The following is a 12,950-nucleotide window of genomic DNA, read 5'->3' as shown; positions in this document are numbered from 1 at the left end:
TGGGAATCTAAATTTTAATTGATCACTGCCAAAAGCTATCTTGTCTGGAAGTCGGGAGATTGCTTTTGCTTTCCTGAAAGAAATTAGGATGGTATTAGTGATTGATTGCGTTTCCTTTGTTGTGACACAAGTGATTGGCGTGTACGATTGAGGGCTGCGTGTTGAGAGAAGTGGCGGCTCAATCATTTGGCTAATATTAGAGCATTCACACTGAAGGAGATAAAAAGCTAATATTAGAGCATGAGCATTCACACGGAAGGAGATAAAAGTGCTGAACAGCTATTTTATACCTCCCAACACTTGTTGTTATCAACTTTTTATTATACTTTATCTTTTTTTTTTTTCTATCCTTAATATGTTTTATTTTATACAAAATACTAACGAATGTTCTTAAAGTAATAATTAATGATTTATTTAAAAAAAGTTTTTATAAAAAAAGAAACAAAAAAATAATTAATATTTTGACAGCTTTTTTCATTTTTTATAAAAGTGGTGTCAAAATTTTTTTAAAATAGAATGTTAATCATTGTTCTAAGAGCACCCATTAGCATAACTCTTATTGTATTGTGTTAAATATATTATTTTATTGTATTGTTTATATTATTTTAATATGTTGTTACTAAAATAAAACTATTAATATTGAATATTTTATAAAATAATCTAATAAAATAGATAAAAATTTTAATTCTATTAATGTGAATGCTCTGAAGCAACGCTTGAATGCTCAACTAATAGAAGCCACTGACTCACTATATATACATACTTAATCCTACACATATTCATCAACACCTCTCCAACAATCAATCAATCATGGCATCTCATCATCACTCACTTCTTTCTTTGGCTGCATCGGCAACTACGTTCTCCGTTATCTTGCTTTGTTGCTTCACTCTCATTGAGGCTCTCAATGGAGGCTTTAGCGTGGATCTCATCCATCGCGACTCTCCAGACTCTCCCTTCTATAACGCTTCTGAAACTCATTCGCAGCGCCTAGTCAAGGCCTTGCGGCGTTCCATTAACCGTGTCAATCATTTTAAGCCAAGTTCTTCAGTCTCTCCCAATTTAGCCCAAACAGATATAATCTCAAATAGCGGCGAATACCTCATGAAATACTCAGTTGGTACGCCACCAGTCGCAATACTAGGCGTTGCTGATACTGGTAGTGATTTGATATGGCTACAGTGCAAACCTTGCACAGAGTGCTATAATCAAGCAGCTCCATTTTTTGATCCTAAAATGTCCACAACCTACAAAAGCGTTTCTTGCACTTCATCACAATGTGAGTCTCTAAGGAAAACATCATGCTCCAACGATGGAAGAAGTTGTCAATATTCCGTCTCTTATGGAGACCAGTCATTCTCAAACGGAGAACTTGCTGTAGACACTTTCACTCTGGGATCAACTACAAGCGATCATCCTGTGTCTCTCCCTGAAACTATCATAGGGTGTGGACATGATAATAATGGTCACTTTGATGCGAAAGGTTCCGGCATTGTTGGCCTTGGTGGCGGCACGGTTTCCCTAGTTTCCCAATTGAGTTCTTCCATTGGTGGCAAATTCTCCTATTGCTTGGTGCCATTAACTTCAAGAGTAGAAAAATCAAGCAAACTGAATTTTGGTAGCAATGCTGTGGTTTCGGGTCCTGGAACCGTGTCTACTCCCTTAGTCCCCAACAGTCCAGACACCTTCTATTTCCTAACACTGGAAGCAATGAGTGTTGGCAGCAAAAGATTAGAGTTGAGCGGTTCTTCTGGCTCCGGAGACTTAGAGGGCAATATTATCATTGATTCAGGAACAACAGTGACAACGTTGCCAACAGAATTCTACTCCGAGTTTGAATCAGCAGTAGCAGAAGAAATTGATTTAGAGCGCGGTGATGACCCAAGTCAGTTTCTAAGTCTTTGCTACAAGCCCACATCAGAATCTATAGAAATTCCAAGTATCACAGCTCATTTCACCGGTGCAGATGTGAAGTTAAATCCAGACACCACCTTCGTTCAAATAAATGAGGAACTTTTGTGCTTGGCTTTCCGTGCTAATCAAGAAATTACCATCTTCGGTAACTTGGCCCAGTCCAATTTGTTAGTAGGCTATGACCTTGTGAAGAAAACTGTATCTTTCAAGCCAACGGATTGCACCAAGCTCTAAGCTGGAAATTAAAACTGTATCTTTATTTAATTTCATCTATCATTTAAATAAGCATGCATTGGGTTGGTTCCATGTGCCTATGTATGTGTTCTTGGCTTTTGCTGGAGACCACGGTTTTGGTATGGGATTGATACATATATGCTGCCTTCAGTTCTAGTATGGAGATGGATGCAAGAAATGTTGGATATGATCCTGATGTAATGTTGTTTGAAATAGTAAACAAAATGGTGCCTGTTAATTTTTTTTGAACAATTTGTGTCTCTTATTTTTCCATAATAATTGTGTTTTACATTCTAGCTAGAATTTTCTCTTATGGATTGAAGAGGCATTAGAATAAAGTCAACTCTTGTAATTCCACCTGGCTGTGAACTCTATAAAAGGAAGCAGAAATGCATTGTGATTGTGTGTGGGAGACAAAATGTTAAAGAGTGAGAGATAAAAAATGCAGAGAGTTCTCAAGGCACCCTAATGTTTTCTAGTAAGTGAAAAAAAATATTAGAGAGTGCCCAAAACAGTAGTTTTATTTGTGAGAGTTTTGTAAAAGGCTGTAACCTTATTTGTGGGAGTTCTGTTCAAGGCAGTAGTCTTATTTGAAAGTAAGACTACTTTGAACTATGTTTCTTCTAATAAAAGAAAACAAGTAAGAACATGTTTCCCTTAGTTTCATTAACATGTTCACATGTAGATTTTACTTCTCATCAATTACATTTACTTACACTCTAAAAATAAATGCAAGGATATTACCATGTTAAATTAGGTTTTTATTTATTATTATTATGATTTTTTTATGATGTTAGTCACATGTTTTTAGTAATAAGCTCTCTAAAATGTTCAAATGCTTCAATCATTCAATTCATACTTCTTTATGAGCGTGCTCTTAATCTATATGACATGTTGATTGCTTGAATATAAAGACATGACATTGATCACCATAATTTAGAAGACCAATTTATTAGGTAAAATGGGTATTTAACACCTTATAACTTAATCTCTAAGCTTAGATCAACTGTTTATTAAATTTTATCCATATATAATTTTCATCTTTTAAGGACGTAACTACGACCAAAGTCATGTAGTTTTCTCTTAGATTGTATATGAGAATTAGACCAAAGCCATGTAATGTTTTAGTTATATTCAATTAGATGTAAATTCTTGCCCAAAAAAAAAAAACAAAAAACAAAAAAAACAAAAAAACAAAAACAAAAACAAAAATGTTAACAAGTCCATGTCAATTCGAAGTCATTTAATAATTTGAATTTGATGGAGCAATTATTTGTGCACAAACAAAGACTCCTTGTGGGAATCTAATAGAAGCCACTTGTTGAGTTATAGATTGACCCCAGTTAATTCAATTACCCAAGTTTATTAATTATTCAGATTTTATGCAAACATGGTAAAGGCACCAACAAATCACAAATCTAATCTAGAATGGAGGGAAATTAAATTTGATACAGTGATTTGTTGACTAATGGGGAAAATATTCACAAAACAAAACCCTATTGGGTGAATTTTAAGTCATCACTCTCAAGAATCTACTAATAAAAAACAAGCAGTTACAACTATAATGAATCTTACCACTACCCAGTTTATCTCAAAATACCAACCTACAGTTGAACCGTAGAGCTAATCTCCACTTGGGCTTGATTTTGTAAAGTCTATATTTTTAGGTTGGCAACCATGAACAAATTGTATCCTTTAGAGTATAGTTTTGTCTAGTGTTCAGTCTAGAAATATTCAAAAACAAGATAAATAAAGTTCTACACAATTAAAGACTCAAGAAAGTAGGAAAAGATAAGAGTAGAAAAGTCTCACTTATCTCGACCGATCGAGATGCACATCTCAACCGATCAAGAATCGGACAGATTTGAATTCTCACTTTCTTTCTCATCCATTGGATCTAAGGTTTTGATGGATCTTAAGAATATGTAAATACAAACCCTAGAGGATCTGAATTTTCACATTTTTACATATTCAAGAGCGCAATGTTTTGTACACAAATCTAGAGTTTTTCCAAACCCTTTTGAAGCCAAAGCTGAAGACCTTGTGCAAACAACAGATTTGGCTATGAAGTAAAGTTGTTGCATCAAATCAACTATAATTGATGATCTAAACCTTTGAGTGGAGTTCTTAAATTCACAAATTAGAGTGTTTGTTTGCACAATTTCACAGTAGAAGAGTTTGTGGATTCAAAGCTGCATGTGGTCACGTGAGTAATTACTACATGAGGTAGAAGTAGATTTAGGGTTAAGTTTATTATACAAACTTCCATTCTACTAATGAAATGTTGCTTTGAGTATTGTTTAGGTTTAATCCTCCCTAGGTTTTTTAATTTGAAAACACAGTTTCAAAAGTTTTCCTCGGTCATCATTCTTGGTGTTCATATGATTTGTGATTGTGTGATGTTTATTTAAATCAAGTCAAATTGTTTAATTAATCATTTTAATTAATTGACTAGAGATTTGATTGAATTTGACTCAACTGGGGTCTAAAACCCTAACAAATTTTGTGAGACTTCTTCAATTGCACAAATCTCTAATCTGTAACTAACTCTTAGCAACTTGAAGTTTGTTGATTGATGCAAAGTTCTTCACAACGCACTTGTAGAATTGAAGGCGACTTGGTTACAAAAGCTTAAGGAATATAAAAACATAGTAGCTTCACAAAAAACTTGCAGATTCTCTATGTACATCTATGTGTGTGATGATGAAAATAAAATAAATATTTTATATCATCTAGTAGGTTAGAGAACAAAACCCTAGAAAACCAAATCATCATTAGCCGAAAAACAAATATGATATTTTTAGATTTGCGAAACTCAATTGATCGAGAATTATCGAGAGATGTAAAAAAAAACATTATTCATTTACATAAAATTTGATTTTAAACAACCAAAATATTTAACTACTCAAGTTTATATAATACAAGACACCTTGCTTGCTTGGTTCTCCCTATCAAAACACTTAAAAATCCAATCAGTTTAGGCCAATAATTGTGAATAAATGGTCCAAATTCGATGATGTATTTTAATGGGGGTAAAGAGATATATGAGATAGTCTATATCTATATATATATATATATATATAATAGCAGAAGCTGAGAGAAAGTAGATTCATACAATTATGGAGGTGCTGACAAATAGGATAACTGCCTAATTAAAATTCAGACATGTATAACTTTAAAAAGCAATACATTATATTGTTTGGTAATGCTACAACACTGTTTAAAATCCTCTCATTATAAATAACAAAAAATAAGCGGTTAAAATTAAAGATTACACATAAATAGAAATAGAGAGGCGATGAAATCGAGAGAAAGGATATGAGGACATGGAGAAAGAAACAGGAAGAGAGAGAGGCAATGAAGACACGGTGAAAGAAACAGAAAAAGAGAGAGGCGATCCTGCCTCCGCCAGTCCCCTTGCCATACTTTGACCACTAGAACTGCAGACACACAGTCTCTTCCATTCCGATTCTCCTTTTCCTTCGACAAATTCAGCCGTTCTCTCTATCTTTCTTAAAATCAAAAACCCTAACCAATGAGTTCTCTTTCCATCAGCCCAGCCTCCACCCATATACCGTAGGGGAAAACCCCACTTAAAACATCAAACGAGTGGAAGTAAAGCCTCAATCCCAATCAACCCGATTATTTGGAAAAAAAATCAAAAACTTCCATTGCCCATGTATATATAGTTTGCAATCAGAGAATGTCTTTCAATATCTCTACTGGTTAGTTTTCTCTTTACTTTTCAGTTTGTGCATTAATTATGATCAGTTTTTTTTTTTTTTTTAATAATTTCGCTGGATTCTTTTTTAATTTAACTTTCTGGGTTATATTTTTTATTAAGGTATTTGAGTTAGATTTGGTTTTGTTTTGGGTATTTGGTTAAATTGATGTGTGGGTATCTATTTATGGTGTCTGGTTAAAAATAGAGCAATAGATTACTCTAAAAAAAAATATAAGCCACATGAACAGGGTAGGAATAAAAAATGGCAATTGGGCTTTTTCCTTATCTAGGTATTTTAGAAGCATTAACGTGGATCTCTTTGAGGGATGCTGTCATGATCTAGGTTTTTTGATTAGGAGTAGTTTTGTTTAATTAGTTTAAACAGATTGGTTAGATTTGGGTTTGAGGGATTTGGTTTGAAGTTGTTTTGTTTAGGGTATCTAACTTGGCTTAAATTGGTTTTGAGTATCTAGAATCGATTTTGCCCATTTGGGTCACTTTTATTTTGAATTTGCTTTCCCATTCAAATTAAGATGAAGATTTGTTCTGTCACTCAAAACACAATTCTTTAATAATCAAAACCACACCAAAGTTTTATTTTAAATTTTATTTTTTTGGGTTTGTTGTTTCTGAATGGTCACTTTTTAAAAGCCAGTGGGAATTTACGAAGAAATTTTATATTGGATGCCTCCTCTGCTCAGTCACTTAAGAATTTAAGATGTTTAATTGTCTCTATCCAACTTCACTGTTGACTCTTTTGTTTTTTTATTTTTTATTTTAATAGTAGTTATCTTCAAATTTGACACTTGGTATCTTTTCTTCTCATTCATGATTCTTTAATGTGATATCTTATAATTAGAACTGTTTTTGGCTTTAACACAGGAGAAATTTTTAAGATTCAAACAACAACAAAATTGCCAAATCATTTTTCTCAAACTTTGTATATTATGTTTAGAATACTTCAATTTCATATTAATTTGATAAGATTTTTAAATGTTCTTGCTGCCTATGTCTCAGCTTATGTATTATGTCTTTATATTAACTAATAAAATGTTTCAACAATTCATGTTATGGATCATGTTATAGTCACTTTGGATATCCCTGCAATATATATATATATATATATATCAGTGTATGTTCTATTAGTGCTCTCAATCATGTTATGATATTAGAATCGTAATTAGATTGGTCCATGAAGGAATCATCCTTCAATTGTGTTCTTTGTGGACATCATTATTAAAAAAACATGTATCATTTGTGTATGGTATGTTAATGCTCTAATTATGTTATGAAACTAGAATCATCAGATTGCAATAAAGAAAACCAGAAAACCATAATTTCTCTTAGAAAACATTATAAATTGCTATACACTCTAAACTTTCAGATTTTACAAAATAATGTTGCAAGAGAAGAGGTTTGTAAAAGCAGCAGAGCAGCAGATCGTATGGCAGTTGCAGTGACTATTGAAAGGATGGAGGGAAAGTGTAAAAAAACATATAAAAAATAAAAAAAATTCTAAAAGAAGAAGAAGAAGAAGTTATATGCAGTTTTGCACACAGCTTTTATTTCCTTGACTTTGGTCCATGGTACTATAAACCTTATTAACTTTTTCACTATATTTTTGTTTCTTTTGTTTAAGGTTGTATGAGAAGGTGCTTTTTTTAAAATCAAATTTGAATTTTATATATATATATATATATTAATTCCAATTACTTGGGACTTGCTCTCTGCAATATTCAATTCTGTTTGACCTTTCTATTTCTTTAGCAATTGTAAATGTTTATGTTTTTATTCTTTTTCTTTTCAATGCTAGGCTTCTTAATTCAGTGCATATGTAATTAATAATTCTAAAAATTAATATCAGTGACTGTGTACAATTTAATTAGTATGGAAGAAGATGGCAAATCATTTTAGATGACCGATTACAGAAATCAAGCCCGTGTACATTCTTACGCCTGTTTCCTTTGTTATATGAGAATAAATTGAGTCTTGCAAGAATTAGGATATGTATCATAGATGTGTATATATTGTGCATGTTAAACTGAGAAGTATGTTGATTTTTTTTCCCTATCTTTAGGAAAAGTTATTTAGATCTAATTATAAGTTGCTGGCTCTGTTTTTCATTTACTATTTACTTTTTTTTTTCTTTTTCTTTTTTTTTTCTTTTTTGGTGGGGGTGTGTGTGTGTGTGTACGTGTGTGTGGTGGTGATGGTATGTTTCATGTTTCTCCACTCTACTTTTAAGTTCTAACCATGCTGCAAGTTATATGCTCAACTTTGAACTTGGATTTCGACCTAATGTAGTTTGCAATTAGCATGCTTTTCTTTTAGGGTTTGTATTATTCTCGCACTACATAGATGCCCCTGATGCCAGTAAGCTATTACTGTGGGAGAAACATTCTAAGAATAACATCAACATTTTAGCAGAGGATCCATGTGGTGTGAGTGAACTAGGCTTTAGTTACATGGTGACAGATGGCATTATCCCTGGGTTCTATAAAATTGTCATATCCATGCTGGCAAGGTGATATTTCATTTTTCCATTACGGAATTTGATGCTGCTTGAGAATTGATTAGCTATGATCAATTCCAATTCAGCTTCGCTACAGCATCAAGTATTTCTAATCTATAACAACTTTGGTTTTGATTTCATGTTCATTTCCTTTTTCTGATGCCATCAAATTTATTCCCTTTAATTCTTACACTGTGTCATGTAGTTTGGTAGGAATTCCTTAAAAAATAAAACATAAAAATAATATAGCACATGTCTGCATTTGATTATTTTGTGCTTTTTTATCAAAAGGAAGTTATTGTAGATTTAGATGATGATTGATATATATATATATATATATCTCATATCTCATATCTAATCTAATATCTAATACTATATATAAAAGCAAAAACTTTTCCCTACAATTAAGGTTACATTGGAGATTTTTACTGATTTGCTGGTGGCAATAGTATTGAACTTGGACTTGTTTTTTGCATACAGTTTTGCATAAGTGAATTAAACTTATATTCTAATAAGATTAGATTTTATACTCCAATATTTGTTTCTATGATTGATTACATACCATAGTTTGGTATTTTGGTTTTCTGATCCTCATTTTCTCATCAACACAAATTCTTTTATCTTACTCTCATCTCTCTTACAAATTTCACTATATATGAAAAAATAAGTACTCAAAATGCATAGAATATATTCCTTCTTTCATTTATTTATGTGCCCTATATAGGGGCTGTCTTATTGTTTGATTTATTTTTTCACTTCATATATCAAAATTTTGTAGATGCAACGACCTTTTTTTTGTTACTAATATTACAATTTGAATAGATTGTAACAAAGCTTTAGCATTTTTTTTAAAGCATGTTGAGTATGTTACTTTTGAGAAAACTGGTAGTAATAATGCATTTATTTGTTTAATGACAGGCATATATTAATTTTGAGATATCAAAGGGTAAGGTTGAATGGATCAGAGAGCTTGATGAGAGACTTATAGACATATTAAAGCATTTGAAAGTCTGGATAAGCTATAAAATTTTGGAGGTTACTTTTAACTTTGTGCCTAGATAGAATAAACCACTCAAATTTATTATATCGGTGTACTATTTTAAGAGATTTGAGCTTTTATAGGGCTTTGAACTTCTATCAATATTCATGTATTACTTAAGGATTTTTTTTTTTTTTTTTTTTTTTTGGTATGGAAACTTCCATCTGGATCTACAAATACATTATTCAAATTTCTCATTCTCTTAAAGGAGATTATTATGATAATTAAATTCATCACAAAAATACACTTGATATTACTCAAATAATTAATAGGCGTATTCAAATACATAGTCAAGATCGTGTTTTGATATATATTCAAATTCTTACTTCCAAAATGACTAAGTATTTACCCAAACAATAATTAAACTAAAGTTATAAGTGGGAGAGAGAATACATGTGATAAGGAACTCAAAAGACCAAAAAGTATTAAGCCAAAATAGGGTTATAAGAAATACAATGATTTGTCAACCTAAAGTAAAGTTTCCAGAAAGAATGAAAAAAAAAAAAAAAATCTTAATCAAGAACTTAAAAGGTGAAGCAGAAAAACATTATTTGCTATATAATATTTATTGACATAATTTTGTACATAAGCTATGTTAGAAATTTGAAAATTTTACTTAATATCCAAAATTTCTCTCTCTAATATCAAAAGCATAGAAATGTATATAAAAAATGGACAAGTCAAAGAAAAAATGAAACAATTACTTTCAAGACCTAAAATAAAATAAATCCATATTATTTGGAGAAAAAAAAAAGGTTACCTTTAATACCTAAAATATAGAAAACGTGTCTCAAAATTTTATAATTAAAAAAAAAAAAAAAAGTGAAATGTTTTGCTAGACCAAACCCCTGTAAAACTATGATTCAAAACCTAAAAGGGATATATATATATATATATATATCCATATTTTCTCACCCTCATATCAAACAGAAAAACTGTATACAAACACTTTTAAGACACAAACCCAAAGCCAACAAAACCATTATTCAAAAGTTTAAAAATAAATAAATTAAAATATCATAAAAATCCAATTTTTCTCTCCTTAATATCCAAAACACAAAATTTTATAAATCAAAAAGAAATAAAATTAAAGAAATAAATTATCTACAATTTTAGTGAACTTTAACTTGTCAATCACTTGCTACCTAGGATAGGCCATAGCTAACTGGAAACACAACCACAAAAAAAAAAAAAAAAAGTATAGGTTAGGTATCAAATAGACTAAAATATCACAATGTCACGCCCCAAACCCAAAAGGGTCCAAAGCATGAGAAAAACATCCCAAGGGTACTTGTAAAATTTTTCCTTTTGGCAAATCAAACTATATGAGATCTTTATTTTCCTTTCTTTTCCACAAGATAAGAATATATAAACATACTAAAATCTCTACATTACATGTTAGAGCTCTATAACACAATTACGAACAATAACTAAAAATCATGTGCCTCCACATAATACATGAATATATTACAAAACTCTAATTGAATTACATAAAATCACAACCTTATCAAGAATAAGGATCTTAACATCGAGTCTAGGCCTACCACACCAAGGCTAACAACCTCAAGCAACCTACCTCTAATAGAATTAATTAAGATCTCGTTGAACATAGCAAGATCGAGTCACCAACCATTTACAGCAAAAGTCTCCAAATTTAACATAGCACTCTAATCCTCACCAAAGAAGTAAGCTTCATACCCAAGGTATAACTAATAAATTTAAAAAACTGTCAGAGGTTGGATGAGCTAATGCCTAGTAAGTAGCATAATTAATGGGGTGGGGGAAATGTAAGTTCCATTTTCAATAATAATAATATGTTATGACAAGAATGATTGAATAATGAAACACAAAATTTCTCAAAATAATACCTTGAAACTATATACTATAATCTGTGAGCACCAATAATATAATTTCCAAAGCCATAATTTATAACATAATGTAAATTATCACAAATATACCACACTACCACATAGACTGGTGAGGGGATCCACCCATTTACAACTGGAATGATATTGTCCTCTCTAGTATGCAGACTCTTGGCCTCATGGATAGTAGCCTCACCCATACCCTCAAGGTTTTTCTCTCTCCCCCCATGGGCAGTAGAGAGAGCACGTCTTGCATGTGGTCTCTTGGCCCTATGGGCAGCAGCCTCATCCACACACAATCAAGGAACTTCTTCCCCCATGGACAGCAGAGAAGAACGCGTCATCCAAAGTGAAAGGAACAAACCTAGATTTGATTCCGTTGTCACAAAGACTACGGAAACCAAATCGAGGGATTACCAGGAAATCACACATGGTATGGTGTTAAAACCACATAAACTCACAGGTTACATTACTTTGAAATACATAGTTCATATCCAGGTAATTTCAGAAAAACCTTAAATAATATAACTTCTACAAAGTTTGTAAGGTTTTCAACTTCATTCTTGTCAAGAGATTTTCTATAAATTTCCCAAATAATACAAGACAAGATAAGCATCTTTAAATTTTTCAATATACCATAAAATCAAAGATTTTCTTATCAAAGATTAAATAAAAGAGGCCCATTTTTCATATTAACAATTCATGCATTTCCCCAAATGCAATACCAAATATGATGTATTTTCATATATAATCATATATATATATATATTATATATATATATTAAGGTTATGACATGATAGTTTTTAGGAAAAAATATAGTTTCTATAGGTAGTTTCTAAAAGCGTGTCTAACCCAAAAACAATATTTATGTAACATGGTTACTTTTCAAAAATCCCATTAGAAAGCTACTTACCTTGCAATCCGCCAAAAGCCTAATTCTCAAGCTCCAAAGGAGATTAACTAGAATGTAAATAATATCAAGCAAACCTATCACAATAAGTATAGAGTTTGAAATTTTATCTAGCCGCAATTTAGGAATTGNAAGCTCGACACCTCTCGAGCTATCTCGACAACCTGCTATCTGTCGAGATTTTAAAAAGTTTAGAATTCCAATCTGATTTTCTTGGGATCCGTGAATATGTTTTTGGGCCTTCTTTTCTTCTAACCCTAAACATATAAAAGGATTATTTAAGAGCCGTTTTGGGTGACACAAGTTGCATTATCATTGAGCAATCTCTGTTTAAGCAAATTGTGATCAACAGACGAAGTTCTTGACCTAGGTCATCTTCCATTAGAAGTGCTGTGTATTGTTACCATAGGGTTTGTAACCAAGCATCTTCCTGCTATTCATCAAGTGGATGAACTGAAGAACTTTCCAGCCCAACCATTCTCCTCAGTTGGTGTTTCTGAAGTCACGTACTTGGATCCGCGCATTGGTTAGTCACGTACTTGGGAGCCGTGCATCAAAGGTGGAGACTGTCACTACAGATCAAGTCCAATTGGGTATTGGGTAAGGGTTCAACTGTAGGTTGGTAAGGTACTTGGGATTCCTTTACTTGTAACCGCTTGATTTGATAATAGTGGAGTTCGGGAGTGGTGACCTGAAAATCACCCGGTGGGGTTTTTGCCGTTAGGGTTTTTCCCCATTCGTAAACAAATCA

The 12,950-nt window shown here is 32.0% G+C and overlaps 1 protein-coding gene and 1 long non-coding RNA gene across 2 annotated transcripts; both read left to right on the top strand.

The window, feature by feature from the left end:
- Window positions 1-772: 772 nt before the first annotated feature.
- On the top strand, window positions 773-2,400 carry LOC112039145 (aspartic proteinase CDR1). Its single transcript, XM_024071992.2, has one exon. It carries the CDS (start codon window positions 811-813, stop codon window positions 2,146-2,148), a length of 1,338 nt encoding a protein of 445 aa, XP_023927760.1. The 5' UTR covers window positions 773-810; the 3' UTR covers window positions 2,149-2,400.
- Window positions 2,401-5,382: 2,982 nt separating this feature from the next.
- Window positions 5,383-9,535, top strand: LOC136070061 (uncharacterized). Its single transcript, XR_010631297.1, has 2 exons — window positions 5,383-5,873; window positions 9,303-9,535. It is a non-coding gene; the product is annotated as an uncharacterized LOC136070061 (long non-coding RNA).
- Window positions 9,536-12,950: the final 3,415 nt, after the last annotated feature.

This window comes from Quercus suber, unplaced genomic scaffold (genome assembly GCF_002906115.3).
Source record: "Quercus suber isolate HL8 unplaced genomic scaffold, Cork oak 2.0 scaffold_207, whole genome shotgun sequence".
Classification (NCBI taxonomy): Eukaryota; Viridiplantae; Streptophyta; class Magnoliopsida; order Fagales; family Fagaceae; genus Quercus; species Quercus suber.
This window is presented reverse-complemented; position numbering and strand designations above follow the sequence as displayed.